Below are 23,457 nucleotides of genomic sequence, written 5' to 3' on the forward strand. Positions count from 1 at the left end.
GACAGGCAACAGGTTTCTGCTAATTTATGTCCACATGTGCACCCAGCATTCCTTCAGTCTTCCTGGGACATTCCAGAAAGCCTCAAACCGGACAGGCTTTTTACTGTACTGTGCACCTGTAATAAAGCACCTCTTGGTGAAGATCTGGTGTTACTGACTCACAGTGGGAGCAGAAGAACTCTCCATCAAGAGCAGTTATCAGATATCAGGAAACTTTTAATAGACAGAGCAAATCCTAAAGACCTGGTCATGAAAACATTCCTACTTTAAAAAAAATACTAAGAGAATAGGCTTACAGTAACCTACCATAATCTAAGATTTAACACACAGTGTGAGCAGACATGGTGACCAAGCATCTTTCCAGTATAGTTAGCAATCTGTCTGTGATGAGAATTTTTTTTTCCCAGCAGAATTCTCCCTGTCCTGTTATTAATTGTCTTTCCTAAATTGCTGATGTAGCACAAGCAAGCCTTACTGATCTCCTTCCTCCTCTATGCTCTTTGGAAGAGCATTTCTGAACGTGAATGGATATAAATTATAATATAATTCCCACTCTAAATGTAGTTGCAACTTATTTAGACACACCTTATTTCAATTCCATATTTTTTGGTATAAATACTCCTTCTTCCAGTGTCTTTTCAGAAGCCAGGAAGTCCTACTCACACTGTAAGCCTCCACTTGTTCACTCAACATAGCCAACCAGAGCTGCACACAAGACTCTAAACAAGCCCTTATCAGTTCTCTGCACAAATTCTTTTCCTGCCTCTCCCAAAAATCATTTGCCTCAATGATAATCTGCACTCAAATTACATGTACTTTCCACATGTGCATGTCATGTTAGTGACTCATTTTGTCCCTGGAACAAAGCAAAAAAAATTTCTTTCTAGCCTTAAGTACATGACTTTGTAATTAAAATTTGGTTGAGCTCTATCACTCCAATACAAAAACTCTTCCTCTCTTTCCTGTATAACCACTTGATTCCCCCCAGGATGAGAACTGCTTAGTTTAGAACACCTTCAGATAACATCAGTATAGGCCCTTGAACAAGATTCCTAATTCAAGAACCTTCTCTTGAACCAGACCCAAGTAATGGATCAGACAGGATCAGTGCCATGACTGATGCCTGCAGAACACTGTGAGTAATCCCAATTAAACTCAGTAATTCCTTTTCAGCTAAAGTGATGCAGCTTTAACCATCTCCTAGTTTTCCTTACACTCTTTCTGACAGGTCACATCTTCCCCCAGTTCCTGTCACTTAAAATTCAACAATGGATATCATCTGAAATACTCTGCTGAAATCTAGACAAATAAAGTAAATTGTATTATATTTGCCTTAAATGCCAGCTAAACTTTGCAAAACAGGTATTAATTTATTCAGACATAATCCTTCATTAGCGAAACCTACATTAGATGTAGCTACATATAGCTGATGTTTCTCATTCAAATAGTTTTTTCAAAATTGTTCTTGTGCTCAAGAAAATAAGCATGTAGCTGCCCTGGTGATTTCCTGATTTTAGGAAAATAGGTAGTGTGTTTGCTAATTGTCCTTATAAGTATCTGTAGTTGTATTTGCTATTATCTATATACTAGGTTGTATTTATATATTCCATTGAAAGTTTAATAGAAAGCAAATTGTTTGGGACTTACAGCAATACAGTAATCTTTTCAGTGACATAGCACTGAGATTTTAGGGAAATCCTGATTTCCCCACAGAATGCAGTTTAAACCTTGCTTCTGACACAGATACAGTACTCTCTGTTATTTTACTATAATATTTATTTATCCCCATTAATTCATACTGAGAAGATTGCTTACTGAAAACTCAACTGATTTTTATTTAGAAGTTAGGCATCATCAACATATACCACTACCTCTTTCCTGTATTAGCCAGGACTTCACTCCCTTTTTTCCTTCTTTCACCCCTTTTCATTAAGCACTTTGTTTCAGTTTTTGTTTTTTTCCTAGATCTAGTTCACTGAACTTTATGGTCATATGCCCTTCTTCCTTTAATTTTTGTGCACATGAAGTCTGCAGCACTATAGAACTGTAATACCCTGTCAGACCAGGACAATCCTATTTTTCTGATAGTATCATCTATGATGAACTCAATAATTAAAGGCTAATTGATAGAGATATAGTTCAGCTTATTAGAGATAGAAAATTCCTTCAGGCATTGAACATCATGAAAAGTCTGGGTCAGAAGAAAACATGTATGGCATTTACAGTGAAGCCTAAATATATGTAAATTCAGGAACCTTGAGTATGAAAAACAAAACCAAAATACATTTGCCTTTTTAATTCAGTCAAAGTTTACTGAAAAGAATTACTATATAATTTTATTATCAGCATGGACCTGGTTCTCATGAAAATCTTGGAAGTAATTAAATGAATGAATAACACCAATTCATCCTTCACGGACGTGCAATGTAACCCAAACAAATACTGTTTACAATTCGGCTAGGTCTCTGATATGGTGCAAAACAAGAATATTGCTGATATCTTTTCATGTGAAGGCTGGATAGACCATATAAACTCTCTAAAGAAACATTCACAGTGAGGGACAAAGAACTTTTACTCCCTCTAGTACAGTCCATACTGCCCAGCAGAGACAAAAACCTGAAATTATGGTAAGTAAATTAATTTACTTTTTACTACATGAATGCATTAGCACTAAAACTGCTGTGGATGAGACTATAAAACTTTAAATTTATTTCTAACACTTTTCAAATCCTTGAATCTGGCTTTCTTCTTTTAAGGGCATGAGGAAACTTTTTTGGTTTTTTTAGGTCCTTCATCACCTGAATTGGTTTCTATTCGATTTACTGACTTTGGCATTCAAAATTAAGGAAAACAACTTCTTTCAAGGCTAAACTGACAAATTAATTTGTGTATCCAGAGGAATTCTGCAGTCAAGTGTCAATGTGACACTAACCAAGAAATGGGAAGGGATCAACCTTCTAACTAGATTTTTAAAAAAAATCTACTATCTTATTCTGCTTCAGCAGGATTTGTAACTAAAAAGATAAGGGAATTTATCTGTATATCTTCAGTATAGGTGGATGGCAAGTGTGGTGTGGTGTGGTGTTTTGTGTTTAGCAAACCAATTGAATTTATTTCCTTAGAAATTCAGTTTCTTTAAACTCTTCATATATGTATCTTTCTGTAAGTACTTTATTATTAAACCAAACTGATAATTTCAAGATTAGTGTTTTTACAGATAAATGTTGCAAAGCAAGAAATCTGCATAACTTTTCAGGCCATCTTTGCTCTGGAAATAATTTAGAACTTCTGAAGTAGCTTGTCTTTACAATTTATCATGGTACCTATGTCCAAACAATCACCTTCCCTGGATGCAGTATTACTAAAGAGGTTGACTTGAAGCTGTTAATCCTGTTTCAAAAGAAAAAGTGCCTTGTGATACTTAGAGGTGAAAAAGGTAGCCTATTGCAAGTGCTACTTGAAGAACAGTGAAATAGATTGAATAAAGAAAGTGCTTCTCAATAATACTTCACAAAATTCTGAGTTTTCTGGTTAAATGTTTTTCTGCTTTACACTATGATTGAATTCTTCCTGAATCCTAAGGAAAGTTTACATAAGGGACAATTGTAAAAATTTTAAATTTTGTTTTAAAATATAAACCAGGTATTTTTACTTTTTTATTTCTCTTGTAATCCCACTGTGTAGAATCAAGTACTAAAGATAAAAATACCACATTTGTTTACACCAATAATTCAAGTCACTTGACTTACTCTAGATTTCCATATAGATAAACAGGATCTGAACAAGGACTACCTAAACAGCATCTTGCTGTGCTGTTGCCTGCTGATTTCTAGCTGCCACAGGGATATTTTAACTTGTACTAGAGGACACCAAATATATATGGAATATTTATATTTGCAAAATCCTACGTCACAAACTGCGCAGGAAGTGCACAGTTACTCTTCTGGCATGAATCAAGTGTCTAGCTACTTTTACAAACAGGTTTGTTTAGAAACAATATGCATGTGGATATGTTGTTCACTGAACTTCTATACAGTTTCACTATCTGGATCAAAGCTTTTCAAACTTCCAGGTTGTTTTCCCTGATTCCAAATATGAATGACAATTCAAAGTAATGCAAACCATGAATTTATTCCTTTAGTCTATTTTCTTGACAATGCTATATAGAACTATGGGGAAGGAAATTCTTTTATCTTTGCATCACAGGCAACCCTTTGCTTCACCAAGGAAGGAAATGACAACATTTTTTGGTCTTAGCTTTGACACTGCACAGGTAGAAATTTATATTACAGCAAAACAAGAAGACAGAAGAAAAAAATTAGGAGGCGAGCAAAACAAGTAACAAAATAAAATGGAATGAGGAGCACTTAAGGGAAGTTTGATTTGTGGCAGTATTACACCAGAAAACAAACTTGTGAAAAAATATATATTCTTACAAAAAAAGAAGAGAAAATAGTCAATGAACATTTTGAACATGAAATTTTGTATAATCTGGTTTTAGTACATACAGGAAGAGATATAGAGAAGAAAGTTAGGCCTGCAGAAGCCTGAAATCCAAATGACACCCAAAACATAGAATTTATTATTTCATTTCTGATCATCACCACAGAGGAAAGTTTGGATATAAAGTGAGATGAAAAAATAGCAGAACTACAATAATAGCTTCAGACAGGTGAGATGGAAGCTTATTAAGCTTCATTATTTCTCAAAGAAAAAAAGCTGCATTTTCCTTAGATTTCAAGCCAAGACAGGCTGCATTGACTCCTGACCTTGAGAAATACTGCTAAACATGTCTGTCTTTTTGCAGTGATACATCTAATTCTCAGATATTCTCTAAGAAGGAAATAACTTTCAAGATTTGTGAATTCAGTAATAAATCTTCTGATGGAAATAAGGCTAGCCAAGGAACTTGATTGATCTATTTGGATTTACTCTTTGTTTAAATAAAAAATAAGTCCTACAGATTCTGTACAGAAATACATTATATTATATATAATTATATGTTGTTTATAAAATGCTGAATGTCTAACCACATTCAGAAGGAACCATGTCTTAAGGAACACTGTGTGAAGGGACTTCTAGCTGTTTGCAAAAATCACTGAGATTACTGGACTTCTGATGGCCACAGAAGACCAGCAGATCTTGCATAACTGGGAACTCATCAGACTTTTGAAACTGATTCGTGCAAAATACAGCTCTCAGGGCTAAAAACAATAAATTGCTCAGCATATCACTGTTTTTGTTAAACATGCAATGGGTTTTCTGTCTGTCAAGCCGAACTGGACCCATGAGAAGTAGAGAAACACTGAGAGATACATTTTTTCCCTGATATTTATGCTACTTTCAAAAATTCTGTAAACTAACATCTGCCCCAATTAAATCCAAAACCACTTTTTTTACTCGCTGTTTGAAGCAGTGGGAAAAGCACAGTGAGGGTAAAGCCAGACAAGGAGCAGGAGGACAGCTCCGGTGTGTGCGCAGAATGCCCTCTGATGGCACAGAGGGACACGCTGCACTCAGAGCCTCAGCCACACCAGCATCCTCGGTATTCTCCGGTGTCCTGCCAGCTTCACAGCCTCACCATAGTGCTAAGGAAAACCATTGGCAAGCCAGGACTACTACTACATCCACCAGACCATTCACACTAAAATCAAGCAATATTTCAGCCTGTTTAAGAGATGCTGAATGAATTGAAACCTTCCCCATCCCTGTACTTTGCAACTTGGACAAAAAACACATTTGCAGACATGCTTAGGATGCAGAACAATACCCTTCATATCACCTTTATTTGTTAAAGTTTTTCATATTTGTGGGGAATGGGGGGGGAGGGAGGAGGAAGGAAAGCTAATATAGGAAAATGTGTTAGGTATGTAAATTAGGCAAAGATAAATCATACGCATAAACAAATGTAAATATGAAGCTGACACAGAACATATCAAGTGACTTTGTTAAGATCTCCAGATAGCAAAATGCCAATAACACAAGAATATTTAAAGGAGCACTTTTACTCTTTTTGTGACAGGAGCAGTTTTAGTGTTTATCAGTAAATCATCTACACCTGAATCAACATTCTAGGATTAAGAACCTGCCAGGATTTGTGGGTTCATTTCAACAGAAAGTCATCTTTTTAGATATTTTTTCTTACAAACCATTCATACTGGTTTTTTTCATAGTTAAGAAAAAAAAATTGAAAAATAAAAATAGTTTTTCAGTAGACTTCAGGAGTCTTTACAGGAAAAATATGAAATTAATAAAAAGAGCACCTGCCTTCAGGGACAACCCTCTATGTAAAAGGTGAAGTACAGAGAAAATTAAGAATGGAAAAATTACACAGAAATGTATAAAAACAAAGTCCCACCTATGTTCCAGCACTGAAATTGTGAACAAAGGTCTCTCTAACTTGCAATATCCTCACTGGAAGATACTGAAAAGTAATGAAAATTATTTATTACATCTTTACAAATAGGACATGTAAGAAATTTGCCAAATTCAAAACATAATTATAAACAAAATTATTTAATAATCTTAGGGAGTTTATATTTTCATAGAATAAAATGGGGATCAGAGGATCTTGTGCATCTTATATTTGCAGCTACAGCCGGGTGTTCCTTTCACTTCTGCTGACGCATCTCCAATAGCTTTTTTTCCCATTAGACACTTGTTTAGCTAAGTTTTAGAGAAGTGTCACAACCTCTATAACACCATGATTCTTCTCTAAACCCCTGAGGGCATCTGCATTTTGATTCTGAAAGTGAGTCATAGGGAGACCTGCTTTCTTATGTCTTTGGAGAAGAAAAACTTCCAGAAATCATGTCTCCAGGCTCTCACTTATCTTCTAAAAAGGCTCTCAAAACATCAGTTTATGTACAGCCATTGATCTTCTCCATCTCTTAGTAATTTTTAAACTTTGTTTTCCAAATCCTTTTGTTAATCCCTTGTATATCTTCAGGTACTTATTCCCCAGTGGTCCTGTTTCTATGATTTCCGTGGTCTTGTCTTATTCTCTTATGGATCTCAGTCTTTAATGTATTATTCCGCACCTAAACTTCCAGGGATTTGAGTATTTTCCTTACATGACGTGTTTTTTATCAAATCACTTTTCATCATCCCATAAGAGAAGCTGTTCCAGCTCAAATTTATGCAATAGCTCAAACAGAACGAACAGTATGGTCTTCCCCAAGCTCACCACTGCTGCATTTTTGCTTTCTGCTGCTCTTCTCCTCATGACAGTCAGCAGCTGTCCTATACTCCACAATAAAAATGTTCTGTTGAATTAATGATCTACCCAATGGCCCAATCTTTGATGAATACTCAGCAGACTCACCTTACATTTCAGTCTAGCCCGTTCTCAGTAAAAGGTTGGCAGTGTGATCTTACATAACAGAAAAATGGATTGTTTTCTCTCCATACAATTTAGCATCTACAGCAAAAAAGCTGCTGTATGCTGCCTCATTTTTCATGGCCTGTAACTTCTCTGAGGCAGCAGCAAAACTGAAAGAGACACTGCTGAATTTCCCCTTCTCATTCACACAATTTGTAAAAACAGCAGATTCAAGTGCCTGTAACAGTGCAAATAACAGACTTGGTAAGTAACTAACTTTGCATGACTGAAGTTAAGAAAGCAGCCATAGCTTCTCTTGATGCCTCAGGTTTTAGCTTTTATATTTTTCAGATTCTGTACTGCTTTTAAGGGTACTTCTGAGCTTCATATCAGGGGATAGTAAGCTCTCTTCACAGAGTAGGGAGACAAAACAATTCTTTCTCTAGATCGAGGACAAATGATCCAAATTTCAGGCCCATGAGCATAACCAAACATGTACTGAAGAGAGAAAAACAGGACGGATGGGACTTCATAAGTTAAAGCTATAACTGGACAATTAACTCCAATATGCAAATGGACCAGAACTTATAAAAGTGTGAGACCCCATGACTGGTCATGCATTTTGTGACCATTTTGGTTCATCTTGGGTGTAGCCCTGGCTGGGCTCTTGTACTGCCCAAGGTGGACGCATTATGGCCTTCTAATAAATATTCTTTGGTTCCATCTTGTCTCTGTTCTAGATCAGCCTTCACAAGGCATCACTCTGCCTCTTAGGCAAGGCTGCAAGCAGGCACTGAGCAAACAAAACAGCAGCACCTCAATTCCCTGTGCTCACAGTAGGTGATCAGGGAGCTAGGACACATGACAAACAAGAAGCTAAGAGAAGTAGGCAAAGCAGAGGCTTTATTGCTGTTTTCAAATGCCTAATGGAAGTGTGACATACTCATTTCAGAGACACACACGGACAGAGTGAGAGGCAAAAAAGGCACTGGAAACAACACAGAAAAAAAATCCCAATTAGTTTCCTTTTCTCATTGGTTTGGTTTAGTTGTTGTTGGGGGTTTGTATGGGTTTGTTTTTTTTTTGTTTGTTTGTTTGTTTGTTTTTCTTTTATTTTTCTTTTAACAGTGGTGGAAATCAAATGCTGGTACAATTTAGAGGGTCAGCAGATTTTCCACGCTCGCTCCCTCCCAACCTAAATGATGCTGTTAGGTTAGGATTTGTCACAGGAGAGGCTCCTCCATTAGAGGTCAGTGTTGTGCCAGCACCCGGGATAAACAGCCCCGCGTTAAAAACAGGCACCTGATATTTGCACCGAGGGAGCGCAGCATGGAAGGGCTCCCTCCTTCCGTGCATGTCTGAAACGTGAGACCCGTCTGACCGCAGGGCAGGTTTATGGTGCAGAAGGAGACACACAGCCCGCCTACTCTCATTTCACAGAGAGGAAAGTCTTGGAAAATGACAGGAGAGTGGGACAGGAAAGAAGAAATGTTCCTTTTGAAAGAAACTCTTACTATACCAGCAATGCTTCAGAATATGGGGTTTGTGTACACCCTCTGTCTAAGCTGACTTGACCAAAAGGACTCTTAGCAGACGGAAAATTGATCCTGGTTTTCTGCTGGGATTGCCAGTGGCACAGGTGAATGCATTCACACTTAAACTAACTTTTCCTTTCTTTTGTTTATGGATTTATATCACAGGCTAACCAGTTACTTTAAATCCAGAAGGCTTTGTGCCCAACCTGCCACCACCTGCTGAGATAAGGGATCTGGGATAGCCAAAGGTTTTTAAAAGCCTGAAGGATAGGGACATAGAAAGGATGTCAGGCATTAAGCAAATATTAAGCAGAAGGATTTAGGAAATTTTTCCAGAAGCATTCTTCTTAAAGATGTTTGGATTAAACTATATTTTCATTTTTAAACTTGATTGTCTTTGATTAAAACTCTTTCTGAAGTTACTTTGTGTTTTGAAATGTTTATGATGTGGGAGCATTCTCTTTGTTGTTTTTATTTAGGCCACATCATTGTCTTCTTTTTTTAAGCTTTCCCTTTCCACCTTCTTGCTTTAGAATATCAAAATAATTGCAATATAGCATACATGGTAACTAAAAAATCTAAATTTCAGCCCAGGAGAGAAGACTCTACAAGTTTTAGATGTAGTTCTAATAAATAAGACTAATTATCACAGAAGCGCTGGGAAAAGATGCAGAGGCAGAGTGGTGAAAGGTTCCTGGCAGCTGAGAATTTAACTTCAGCTTTCTGTTTCAGATGGGTTCAAATTTAGCCTCATTTGTGCCAGGTAACTTCTTGAGAACATATAAAGTACAGAAAGATGTAAATCTGCATTCATCAAGACTCACTTTTTTCTAAACTTTACCAGAGTTTGTTTGACTAATTGAGATTGACCACAAAAATCTAGAAGATTTTGTTTGTTTGGGAGTTTTTAAGCAAATATCTTATAAAAGCAAAAGCAGCATGACCTCTCTAATATGAATTGGGAAATAGCTAACAAATGTAGGTCTGATCTTCTACTTTTTAAAATGAAAAGATTGAAGAGCTGTTGTTAAATCACCAGATATTAATAGAGACTAAACTGCTCTCATCTGAAACCTTTCACTCAGAGGTTTAAGGAGGATACCTTAAAGGGTGAAGGCCCTTCATTACCCACTTCGCAAAGAAAGCCTGAGATACCTGAACTAGGTGACACTTGAGGAGGCACAGAAGTCAGCTCCAAGGTTTTTCTGCCCCATTGAGGTGGTGCAGAAGGCCAAACAGCTCAGAACATCACCTTGCCTGCAGCTTGGATGCTTTTTAGGAAATACGAGTTTCTGTTTTGCTCCTCTGCACTAATAGCAGGTGAGACTTGAAGAGCTGATGCATGTTTAATATATGAGAGGGCAGGAAAGGAGGTTGTTAAATTTGTGTATGAAAGTGTGGGGTGCCCCTGTCTCCTTCTCACAAGGTTTACACAACTCCTGGTGAGGTATTTGCATGGGTACTTTGCACACCTTTTTTGCCTCCAGGCGGAGGCAGGGAGGGACATGTTGAAGAGGAAGGGAAGTCAGGAGTGTTTTGCTAAAGCTCTCCCTGTTGCTTTCCCACTTCCCCCTGGTTTCAGTAGCTGCCGGCGGGGGGGGGGGGGGGGGGGGGGGAGTATGCTGAAGGGGAAGCCAGACCAGCTGATAAACCCCTGCTTAGCCATTCACATGAGGGTATACAGGGTGGAAACTGAAGCAACTTCTTCCTTGAGAAAGTTTCCCTTCCCGTCTGACGTCCCAGCGTGCACTTCCCGCGCAGCTCGGGCTCGCTCCCTTCTCCCCTCCCCGGCGCAGCTGCTGCCATCGCCGCCCCCGCGCTCTCGGGCCTGCACCGGGCCCATCCAGCCCCGCGTCCCCCCGGGACAGCCTGAGCCCGGGAGGGAGGCACAGAGCCGGGGCTCGCTGAGCGGATGGTGCCGGAAGGCGGGGCACAGGCACAGCCATTTCTGAGGGGCACGGAGGAGGGGGACTGAGGGAGCAAAACTTCACCGGGACAAACACTCCCCAGCTGCCAGAGGCCCTCTCCCCACACAAACTGCTCGTGCGCAGCTCCCAGCCCTGCCCTGCTCCTCCATCCTCCCTCTCACCCCAATTTCTTCTGATTTCCTCTCATACACAGCTTTTAGCAACTTCCCAGCCAGCCAGTGTCTGAGTGGCTAGCTTGCCTTACCGAGATGGCCACCACCTCCCCCTTGCCTCAGACTAGGAGGCTTTGGTTACTGCAAACTCAGCCATCGCAGCTACACTCACATCACCGGCAATTCAGCTCATTGAATCATGTAACCAAGCTACCCCTGGTGAGCAGTGGTGGCCCTCAGTGAGATAGAGTTGTGGGGTGTGTGTGACAGTGGTGCTGTGTCACACTCTCTGAGCTCCCTCAGCTCCTGTTTCACGGGGCTGTGCCTGCATTTATGGGGCTCTTCATGCTATAGTGAGTTCTGTGCCTGCATTCTTCGGGTTCATGCCATAGAGAGCTCTGTGCCTGCATTTATGGGGCTCTTCATGTCATAGTGAGTTCTGTGCCTGCATTCTTCGGGTTCATGCCATAGAGAGCTCTGTGCCTGCATTTATGGGGCTCTTCATGCTATAGTGAGGTCTGTACTTGCATTCTTAGGGGCTCTTCATGCTATAGTGAGTTCTGTGCCTACATTCATGGGGGCTCTTCATGCCATAGCGAACTCTGTGCCTTCCAGGGGGTTTCCCTGTGGGAGGTTTAGCAAAAGCCTGGTGTTCCCATTTGGTGTGTTTTCTGCTGTGGCACTGCTTTCAATTCCCCCTGAGCTCCTGCTGCTGAACCCAGGCAGACAGAACACAGGAGTGCTGCTGTGAGCAGAACCCACACTGCTTGCAGGGCAAAAAGCCTCATTCAAAAGCCACCTCACCTGAGCCCCCCGTGTGGGTGAGCTCGGCGCCCAAAGGGGCAGAGAGGAGCCTGTGACACGCCAGTGGGCACTGGGGGTCAGGGACAGGCATGGAAGGCAGTGCAGGGCAGTGCAGGTGAATCCCTTGGTCGAACATGATAGCTAATGCCTGAATATGAGCTTTGTATTGAAATAAAAATTCCTTGGGATTTGAGCTCTCCTCAAGTCACAAAAAGAAGCAACTTTGGGCTTTTTTGCATAAAAGATTTTTTTTGTACAGCAAGTGCTTTGCCTCAGCTTCAGCTGTCCTGAGGAAGGACTGTGATTTATTACCATACATAAACTCCAGAAGAAAACCAAGAACTTAACACACACTTGATTGTGATGCCCTGGAGTGCACTGGGGTTCCCTTCATGAGAGAAACGTGCCCCTCACAAGGCACAGTCAGGGCAAGGACACTGGCAGTGTCCTTTCTTGAATTTGTCAATCCTGCCTGTCTCTAGTATAAAAAAAGATAAATAGTGGAAAAAGATTTCTGCACTCTCTGTTCAGGCAAGTATAAATATATTAATAATAGGGAATGGTTATAAGATTATAATATTGAATAGTAAGAATTTAAAAGAGCCTCAGCACTGAGATGAGAAACTTCCAGGGAATTCTGCATGTCAGTATTCCCCAAACAGCATCTAGAAAGCCAGATTGTTCTCATAAGCATGACATTGCATGTAGACACAAGAAAATGCTGTTAATTTGCTTATGACCAAACTTCTGTCAGAAATACTAAAACTGCCTTCAATTGAGAAAGCGATGGAAATGCAGCAGCACATTTTTGAGGAAGTCTAGCTCTGTCTGCAGACACAAAGATAACACAAACTTACCCTACCAAAAATGTTGGTTCTCATAGCACGCTGCAGCAAATGCAAGCAGAAGCTCCTGCCAGTATTCAGTAATTCAGGTTTATTCTGAAAATCAGGTAATTTCCAAAATGATGCTGTAACAGGATCACTGCCATGGCAAGATGGCACTTCACCCCAGAACTCTGACACTGGGGAGTGGCACAGCATTGTGAAGCAGGACTGCTTTGCTTTGGCCCTTGATGAGGTTCATGTACTCAAAATGTTACCCCAGAAGCGGCACAAAACCAGGTAGTCTGAAGCTTTCAGTACAAGTATGTACAAAGATTATTGATAAATATGTTATTTCTTCTGTGCCAAGTCTGTCCCCCTGTCATCAAAAACTGGGAAATAAAATCTCCAACAAACTTGTTAGTTAAGAAAAACAGCATTACTTTATTAGTAACACTTGATGCATGGGGAATTATCCTTAAAACGTATGTGTTGGATTACATAACAGACCAGATTATATTTGTGAAACTAATTCACATTCATCACATTTCCTGAATACATATATATATAGCAATTATTACAATTCAATATTTTGATATGGTTGTGGATCTTGTGAGAAACTTTTCTCCTTGAGACTGTCAGGTCATAACGTACTTCTCTTATCATTCTTAGCTCTGACACACAATCCTTGTTCTCAAAACTAAGATATCAGCTAGTACATATTAATCACTGATAGAAGTAAACAAGGAAGCATTAGCTGGCACAAGACTTATTAGTCACAGATGTAGGGAGTTAACACAAAGCCGAATTAATCTCTGGTATTTGCACTAAGCACTGTATGGTACAAAACTAAGCATTCACCATGAATATGGGGACCATACACTAATGTGCTAAAGTTAAAAGAATTTTCCAACTTCTTCCCTGACTGCTGCATAGACTGCTTTTTACAGAAATATAACCTGTTCAGTAACAACTAGGAGGCAAAAGCCCTGTGAGCAAGAGGAGTAGAAGGCAGGAAGCAAAGTTTCAGTGAAAAACCCTGCTAATGTTGACTTTCTCTTGCTCTGTGCTCCACATATTTGCATGTGTTGTATATTACAGAGCAACACTATTCTGACTTAGGAAAGAGTTTTTCAAACTGCTTTAATGATATTAATGCAGCTGTCCACATACTGTCCCCCAGTCCTGCTCCCACTATATACGCATGTTTAAAGATTAGCTGCCCCGACCAGTCATCTTTGCCTTTTTCTTCTCCCACCCGCCCCCACAATTAACTGTTACACAGTCTCTCCTTATTTGGAATCATATAATACACTTACAGTTAGTGAAATGAAGCAGGCTAAAAACAATGTCAAAAGATAAAGAAAAATTTTTGTATTGTCTCCCTTTAGTTTACACCAACTTGAACAATCATATTGACACAGCTGTGGAGGTAACAATATCCTGACTATGATATTCTTTGTGACCATTGAATTGGAAAGCAGGAGGCATTCAGATGGAAGTGCTTGAGTTTTCAAACCATTTTGGAGCTAAGAACATCAGTAGGTTAAAGAAATATGTCTTAAAAAGATGAACTAACTTTTACAGCAGTGTCTCACAGAATCATTAGGGCTGGAAGGGAACTCTGTAGATTCCAATCCAGCCCTCCTGATGAGGTTACACAGGAACATGTCCAGGTGGGTTTTGAGTATCTCCAGAGAGAGAGACTCCATGACTGCCCTGGGTAGGTGTTCCAGTGAGCTGCCACCCTCAACTGAAAGAAGCTCCTACTCACATTGAGGTGGAACTTCTTGTGTTTTAGTTTATGGACACTGCTCCTTGTCCTGTCTCTGGGTACTGCTGAAAAAAAAACTAACTCCATCCTCTGGGCACCCACCTCTGAGATATTTTTATTCATTAATAAGATCCCCTCTTAGTCTTCTCTTCTCCAAACTGAACATACCCAGCTCTCACAGTCTCTTCTCACAAGTGTGATGCTTCACATCCTAAATCATCTTTCTGATCTTTGCTGAAGCCTCTCCAGTATTTTGTTTTCTTTCACGTACTGAATAGCCCAGAAATGGATGCAGCATTCCAGATGTGGCCTCAGCAGAGCCAAGTAGAGGGGGAGGATTGCTGGCTACACTCTTCCTGAATGGCCAAGGTTCTGATACTTTTTCTTCCCTTTCTTTTTTCTTAATTTTTGACAAACTTATTTCCTACATAGCCACTTTTCCCAAAGTTACATGGAAACATCCAAATAAATGTTCTGATTAAAAAAAAATAAAGTTGCAGTCATAACATTTCCACATAAGAGCAGTAAGACACCGCTGGTGTGCTGGAATTTAGATGCTAGGTTTGATCTATACAGAGAACGTGATGGCTTGTGTATACATGAGAAAGCATTAGCATTATTAGCATTCTTGTTTTCCTTGAATATGAACTAGTGATTTTGTTGTTGCTGCTGCTGTTGTTTTTGTGAAAACTGAAAAAGGCAAAATAACTTTGCACTGCTTTCAGGTCCTGTTACTTAAAATACTAATTTATTCAGATTCTTTCTTCACCTCAAAATAGCTAATTTCCCTATATCATTCACAAATAACCTTTACTGAAATAAGTGGGAAAAAAACAGAGATTTCAGGAAGCTGTTGCACCTGCAAATGTAAAATGAGGCACATCGTGGATATTGCAGATAGGCAAGTTTCACAGAAATTCACAGCTTAAACTTATTTTCATTGTGTTTGTTGCAATTTGCATTCTCATGAGCATTCTGTCAGTTAGGCATATATTTATTTTTGTGTATTGGATGAAAGAGAAGACAACAGGAACTGTCTAGCATTCAGAGCTGTGAAGATAAGCTAGTTCTTTGATCATTGAATGATTTGTCTAGAGCTGATACTGTGAGCAAACCCTTGCAGTGGTGTTTACCCACATAAAATGACTTTATTGCTACAGTTACCATCTTAAAACAATTGTGAAGGCTGCCAGATACACCAGCAAGTCACAAATTCTAATACTTAGACGTAGTTTTAATAATAAATGCATTATCATCTATGATAATTGTTTATATTCACAAATAAATACTATTTTGTAAATAAAATGCAGTGTTTGGCTGAATGAATAGTATAAAGAACGATGTTTCTCCCACTACAAAAAAATATTATGTTATATTAGGAAAACATCAGTAGTCATTGGCATGCAGCAGTGTTTCTAACTCAAATAAGCTCCATCCAGCACCCTAATAAACTTCTGAAGTAGCTAAGCTACAAGTTTTTGTAAAATTAAGCTAGAAATATCAAGCACTTTCAATGCTTTACTTTAACACTTCAAAATATTTTAAAAAATACTAAGAAGCTTGTGCAGAAGGAGAGTAGTAGATGATGAGGAAGATTCAGTTAACTTCTAATTAAACTCAAAGACATACAGCTTTTCTTCTGCAGTTTCCTCCCCAGGCACTGCTCCAGCAAATTCACTGAGCTGTATTTTGTAAGAGGTTCAGTCTTTGTGGTTTTGATTTACCTTCAGCACAAGCACACATTTAGAATTTCTTGTGAAGCTTATTTACTCAGTATTGACTTTTCTATCCTATATCATCCTTCAAACTCAAACACACAGGAGGGAGGACAGAAGAAATGTATGATCAGTTTTGTTTTATTTTTAATATCGCCACATAACAGAAGTTTTTAAAAACTGGCCAGCAGAATCTCAAGATCCCACTGGTGAATGTGAGGCAGCGAGGAACATGCTAGCTGACGTGTGTGCAGGGTTCTCAGTGGTAGCAGGGCTCTGGACCTGTGGCCAGTCCGCCCTATATGCCTGTAATTGCCTCACACATTTGTTTAGCAGCTATTCTGTAAAGGCTCAGGCTTGTGTGCACCGAGTACGCCTCACAGGGCTATGCAACAGGGGGTAAATGCAATACTTTTGGATATCACATGGTGCTTACTGCTGATGGAAGCAGCCAACCAGTCTGAACACACTTTAGTTCCCTTTTCCTCCAGCACTTCTTGCCTAATATCCTGTGGAGAGCAGTTACTGTTCATGATAATGAAACCCACAAGTGTATCTTGCGAGAAGCAAGAACTCCTCTGTGAGAAGCAGAACTCCTCTTTAGCAAATAGACCAGGCTGTTAATTTGTTACACCCGAGGATTGCCGCATTGAGGGAGCCAGTTTTACTGCTTGTTTCAAAATACTGGAGAGCTTTGGGATACCCAGGTAAACTGTTGCACATGTTCATCTTAAAAATAAGCATGGAAAGTTCCAGAAGAAATAGAATCAGTACAAGGTGTTGAATATAGCTTAATTAACTAGTTGTAGGTTTTACTGCATTTAGGAGTTGAAAAGATGCTAAGTTGACAAAATGGAGTTTTCTCTCTCAGAGCTTTGTAGTTAGTTCTCCAGAATTTTACTAAAAGTAGTCCTAATTTAAGTGGCCTTTGCATTTTGAATGATAGCAGAAGTGGTATCACTCAAAGGCAATTGTTTTTTAGTTATTCCCTTTGCTTTGTTTGTTGTTTGTTGAATTATGGGTAGGGTATAAAATACTGTACTCTGGATTGAGATGTCAGTGTATGCATTTTGTTAGTAGTTCATCATGGAAAGTATTTTCTTTTCCAGGTATAAGTCAAAATGCTACTCAATGTCTTTAAATTAAACAAAATTTCCTTTAAAATCATATGGGATCCTGAAATTCTCAAAATAATGGTAGAAACTTTGCAGTGACAGGAATTCAAATTTTGCTTCCTTGAGACTTGGAGCATTCACTTTAGTGGGATAACCAGACAAGTAAGACATTCATAAGACAGTTACTGTATACACTATACGTACATAGGGTTCTGAGAGAAAAGGAATCTGTTTCATTTCTGGGCAGATCATGAGAAAACTTACAATAATCCAAAATAAATAATTGATACAGGGTATTAGAAGGCACACGAGAAAAATAATTTTTCAAAAAAAATTATTCAGTATAATGAAATTTTGTGTTTATGTAAAAAGCATGTTACAAAAATGCAATCATTTTACAGAAAGGGATATGAAGTATTCTGTTTATATCAGATACAAATTCTTGCTGGAAAAATTGAAGCCAGGCTTCTGTTGTTGAAAACCAAGTTGCCAGTGGTTGATAGTTCTTATTTTCACTTAAACACGTACCAAAAAAAGCCATGCAGAGAGAAACTTTGTCGTGAGCCTGTTAGGACCTAGAATGAAGAGATGATCGTGCCTCCATTGATACTTTGACTTCATGCATTGTCTTTGACAGAAACAGTTTGGGAACAAGATGGGATGTAATCTGGCTGTTCTGGTCAAGCCCTATGCCCTCCCTCATCCTGGCCTCAAACTCATCTGGAACTGGCCTTTTATTTTTCTGTAGTACGAATAGATCGTCTTATGATTCAATAGAAGGGAGAAAAAGTGGCAAAAGAGAGATAAGAAGGGTGTAGAGGAATGCACAATTAAAAAGATACAGACTACACAGTGACCAGGCTGGAATATTGCCTTGTCAAATTTTGACAACCATATGTCCTCATGTGTGTGCTGGTTTTTTCTTGCTGGTGTTAGAGGGATATTTGAAATGATGCTCTTACCATAACTCAGGGGCTGTCAGCCTCTCACTGGGGAATCCCTTAGATTTCTCTCCATCTTCTCCATCCTAGAGGACACCCCAGAGAGAAGAATAGCCTGTCTCCTCATCTTAAGTATTATCTGATGAGGGCTCATTTCTCTTTCATACCAACCATTCTATTAGCAAATCTTTTATAAGCAAACTGTGTCTCTTTGTCTTCTTTTCATGCTTCTACTACACACGTTTGTAGGTGCGGAGCATTGCAACTTCTCAACTTCACTTTCCAAATGCTGCACTTACTCTTAGACGGACTCTTGAACTAGTAATTACAGATAGACTCGAAGGGAAGAAAAGCAGTTTGGAAATCTCTTCTGGAAACAACAAATTTGCATAATGATAATTCTGAGGTGACTGGAAAAGAAAGTAGTCAAGCAATAATTTATCACAATTTCAGAATGGCACTGCCACATAAACAAAAAGCTAGACTGCCTCAAATCGACCAACTTCAGTAGAAGTTGTATCAGACTTATATGAAGTTGCAAAATAATTTTCACATCTGTATTTTTCTATAGTTTCTATAGTTCTCTGTGTAATTTCTTGCCATTTTTGTCCATTTTCTTATTCCTTATATCCTGCACATAGGTTGGAGCTCAATTCCCTTAGTGGTTATTAACTTCACTGGTTATTTCATTATCAAAGAATTCATAATTAAGCATCGTTTTCTTCTTAAAGGGATAGTTTTATAATCTTTATTACTCTCTAACAAACTCACCAAGATCTAATTTTAAGTTTTAAAGGGTATATTTAGACCCCATCAATTTGGAATCGAAGTGTAAAAGTTACAGTTGAGAAAATATGGGAATTTTATCCTTTATAAATCAAATCTGCATGTATTTTGAATTAATTCTTTGTACAGTCAGAAGTTATATATTTTTCATTTTCCTAATTAATGATTGTATGCACACACATCTGCTATTCTGTTCACTGATCCTGTGTTGCTTTTTAAAGAAACTTGGCCTCAAGGGGAAGTTGAACTGAAATAATATTTTGGCTTCACCAAGACAGGAAAGTAAATAATAAAATTATATATATGCCAAGGCAAAAGAGAAAACCAACTTTTTTTTTTAGGCTTCCAGTTGAGACTGGAATATCCATACTAAACTCAGGAAGAATACAGCTGAATTTTTTATGTGCTTTTATGTTCTCATTAGTGTACTTCTGCACAGAAATGTGCAGCCATATTGTAAATTATGGAGAATTGCATTCGTTAACACTGAGGTGTAACTAAGGTGTAGTGTAACAATTCTGAACAAGTTTAACTTGATACCTCTGTGAGTCTCTGCTGAAGGCAGTGGGAGACTCTGAAAGCTCTGTGTATAAAAATGTATCTATGGCATGAGAGCTAACACATAGGTATTGATCCAGATTTGAGCAAACACATCTGAATAATGCAACCATCTTGTAATAAAGGAAATCTTACTGTACTCCTTATGTGTTGCTTGCAGTTCCAATCAAAAGTTGAAAAGCCAAAATATTTTGCAGAGTTTCCAATAGAGATCAAAGTTCAGAAAATAATCCAAGTAACTTTCGCATGAGAGTCCTCTTTTGCACGGACTCTTTGCACTCTAGAGGGGAAGGGTAGAGGGAACTTCATCTCTCTTCAGAATCTTTTCAAGTTCCCATTTCATGATTTACAACCTACTGTATGTGATAATGATGTAGGTAACTGTTGTCACTACTGGGAGGGGAAGCACAGAAATTGTGGTGATTACTCTATGATCAGGGCCACAAACAAAAATTTTCTTTTTTCTCCAGTTCCCCTCTGCCTGACCAGTCCGGCTCTGCATTAAAATCTGCATGGCTTGTAACACAGCTTTTGATGGCAGAAGCTGGTGATGTACATTAAAGAGAAGCAGAAAGTTTTCACCAAGTTTCTCACTGTTTTGATTCTTACTATATCCTTTACCAAGTAAATGAAAGAGGCTTTATTGTTAATTGTAAACTCTTCCCCATGTCCAGGAACCTTTTCCTCTTGCTGAGCCTGTAAATATGCATGACTAGGGCAAGGTTTGTTCACAGTGTTGGGAAGAAATTTATTTCTAAAAATTCACTGACACTCCTAGCATGGCAGGAATGAATGGTTCAGTGCATTTGAAAGCATGTATGAATGTAATTCATGTAATTAGTGTAATCTTGCTATTGCAATTTTCTTATATTTCAAATAGAAGAAGTAGAAATTAGTTTATTGCTATGACTTTCAAAAGAAATGAGTAGCTGAGCTGGCCAAGCAGGTGATCAAATCCTAACTTAGAAGGTGTGAAGACTTCAGACATAAGCTATAATTACAGTATCTCTGGTGGTCTAGATTTTCTTACAGACCTTAGGAAAAAAAATCATTAATTAGTACAAAGTCAAAAGAAATCAGAGACAAAAGGCTTTATTATTCTCTCTGGCACTGAATTGTCTAACCTGGGTAAAATCAGGGCCTTGTGAGGTATTGTGGGACAAATCTTGAATGATTAGTGACGCATATACACACCTCTGCAATGTAATTGTCTGTGTGTGTATGTGTGTGTGTGAGTGTGTATGCATCAAACAGCAGTATATGGCTTAACCCTGATAATCTCCATAGTAAATGTGTACTTCCTCCCTTCTTTATATGTACAAAAATACCCAACAATGTGGTTGCTGGGTATAGGTTTCATTATGTCTATCTTGTTTTGGCTGCATTTAATGTAAATAATTTGTGGCTCAACAAAATCAGTTTGGAAAGATTTAACTTCTTGGCAATGCCAAAAGACTGGGATAGTTACCTTTAAGTTGCAAAGTCTCTCTCTCTCTCTATATATATATATAACTACTCCAACTTAACAGGCTATTTATGTAATGAGATACAATCAAACAGAAGGCAAAAGGAGCAAAAGCCCAATTAAGGGGCTTTTATTATTGAAGTAAAAAAAAAAAACAAAAAAACACTGAGCACTTGCTGAACCATATTAAGACACAGTTCATTCTTAAACCTCTAATTTTTTTTTCCAACACTTATTTGTTATGTTTTGTAGCAATAGTTCTTTGTTTACAGACAGATGATTCAGAACCCTATCTAGTTTGTACCATAAGCTTTACATTTTAACTCACACAGGAAATCCAGGTCCTACTTGTGAATTGTATGTATCAATGTATCTGCCATAGCTGCACCCTTGCTGCCACTGTAAAATGGGAAGAAGGCTCCTGGAGCCCAAAGGTGGCCCCTCCCCAGTGCAGTGGGACCAGCTCACTGCCTTTTGCTCCCATCCTGCACTGTGATGTGTTTTATTTTTCCTGAATTCAAATGTATTGAACTCTTGGGTTCTGTTCATAGTTAAGACAGGTCCTGAAACTTATGAATTGGGGTGATAAATTAAAACATCTATTTTTGAATGAAGCTGGATTTTATTCTCTTGTAACTACTTAAATTCCTTTTTTTAATAAGAAATTTAGTACCTTTGACGATATCTGACTTTGACAATAAATTCTCATTTATTTTATTTTTACTTCACATATTTTCATTTACTGCCCACACATGCACAATTTTATTCAGATATTCAAAATGGAAAAGAGAAATAAGGACAAAGTGAGGGTGTGGGGAGCAGAAAGTAAAAAAATTGCTGAGAAAGGAAAGAAAAATTGACACACACATACATCAACCAGAAGAATTTGTTTTCACAAAGGAGCTTGCAGTTCTCTAAAGAGTTAGTAGGAATAACATGAATCTGGTAGATTCCTCTAGGTTCCAGTACAGGAGCTTCTTATCACAGGAAAATAATATTTTTAGGTAGGTTGATTTTAAAATCATATGTGATTTCTTACATTTATTATGTGTTCAGTTCACAATTCCAAAAGTAAAAGAAGTTATAATATGCCCATAAGGACCTGCAGTACCTGAAAGGCAACACCTGAATGAAAATTTCAAAATATCGTATAAATGCTGCAAGGATACAACAAAACGCTCAGCTTCTGTTAACTCTACAGGAAGATGAGCTACAGCAGCTCCTCAGCCAATCAGCAGTAGTAAAGCCTCAGACCAGGAAACTCTTTAAAGTACAGTATTTGTGAACATTGCAAGAGTACTTTCCCATTTCTGCCCTTTGTTTTTCTCTTCTTTATGTTTTTAGAATCATAAGCCACGGGTGAAGTTACTCATGGAGAGATTTGAGAGATCTAACAGAGGCACAGAGGATCCTTCAAACAGTCGACCCCTCAAAATCCCAAGACAAGATGCCCCTAAAGGATTACAGACAAGGAAAGCAGCACTTGAGAAATTTACAAATAAAGGATGTACTGCATTTTCTCCAGGACCCAGTACTCTTCACAAACCTGCTCAGCCTAAGCCTCCTCGGGCAGTCAAGCCTTCAAGTGATGATAAACCAGAGAAAGATCCAAACCCACCACATTTAAACCCAGTGGCACAAAGGTTTGGTGTTCAGCTTCAGCCCACTAACAGAGGAAATGATGAAAAAGCTGGATGCAGTAAACTCTCTATCAAAACCAGTGACCCGTCAAAAGAGGACCCAAAGCCTTTGAACCCAAAACCTGCATGGAACAAGCACCTTACTCCTCCTGATAAAGAAAAAAATCCTCTAGGATCAAAGCCTAATTTAAATTTTGCATCACAGGAGAATGAGGCAAAACCGGAATTCTCAAAAGTAGCTGCAGTTAAGGAAAAATTAAGGTCTGCAACACAAGAAAATGAGCCCAAGCCTCCTGTTTCTAAACCACCTCTTGCACAGAAACCTTCTCTAAACAATGAGGTATCTCAGAAGGAAGACACTTCTAATAAAAGTAATTCTCTGCAAAGACAGTCTGGACCTAGAACAAATATACATGCAGGCCAAGAAGCAAAGGAAATGGGTGAAAATAATAACTCTGCTGCAGAAGCTCTAGGCAGTCCTTTTCCTAAAATAGCTCTGAAGCGCACTGGCGTCAGGTCCAGCTTATCAAAAGGAACCCCCAAAACTGAGGCAGAAAACACTGAAGAAAAGGGAATGAGTGCTGCCAAGAACATCTTCCTCAAGAAAATCTCTGAGGAAGAATCAGGTTCTTCTTGTAAATTCCATAAGATGAATACGGCGCTTGCTGCAGGAAGACCATCAGGTGAATCACAAGAGGATGAGAACAGGAGTTCTAGAATGCCCAAGCGGAAAATCCTGCCTTCAGTGGCCAATCTGGGCCAGCCCCCCAAAAAGCCCAGCAGACCCCCCTCTGTGAATCTGGAAAAGTTCCTGAAGAGCCACCAAAAATTCAGTAAGTCCACTCGTTTCTTGCTTCCTTGGGTATTAGCTTTTTGATGCATTTAGAACCAAGTTAATT

General features: G+C 38.7%; 1 protein-coding gene across 3 annotated transcripts in view; it reads left to right on the forward strand.

Moving 5' to 3' along the window:
* Window positions 1-1,771: 1,771 nt before the first annotated feature.
* The window catches only part of FYB1 (FYN binding protein 1), a 59,413-nt gene continuing 37,727 nt past the window's right edge, over window positions 1,772-23,457 (forward strand). Inside the window, exons 1-2 of one of the 3 annotated variants that reach the window (XM_059492629.1) lie at window positions 1,772-2,627; window positions 22,263-23,391. In XM_059492629.1, the coding sequence (XP_059348612.1) occupies window positions 2,625-2,627; window positions 22,263-23,391 (1,132 nt within the window). In that variant the 5' untranslated portion in view covers window positions 1,772-2,624. Of the gene's footprint in view, window positions 2,628-16,621; window positions 16,761-22,262; window positions 23,392-23,457 lie in introns of those variants that run through there. The other 2 variants (XM_059492632.1, XM_059492630.1) reach the window with 2 other exon arrangements.

The sequence above is a fragment of the Ammospiza nelsoni genome, chromosome Z (genome assembly GCF_027579445.1).
Source record: "Ammospiza nelsoni isolate bAmmNel1 chromosome Z, bAmmNel1.pri, whole genome shotgun sequence".
NCBI classification, from domain to species: Eukaryota; Metazoa; Chordata; class Aves; order Passeriformes; family Passerellidae; genus Ammospiza; species Ammospiza nelsoni.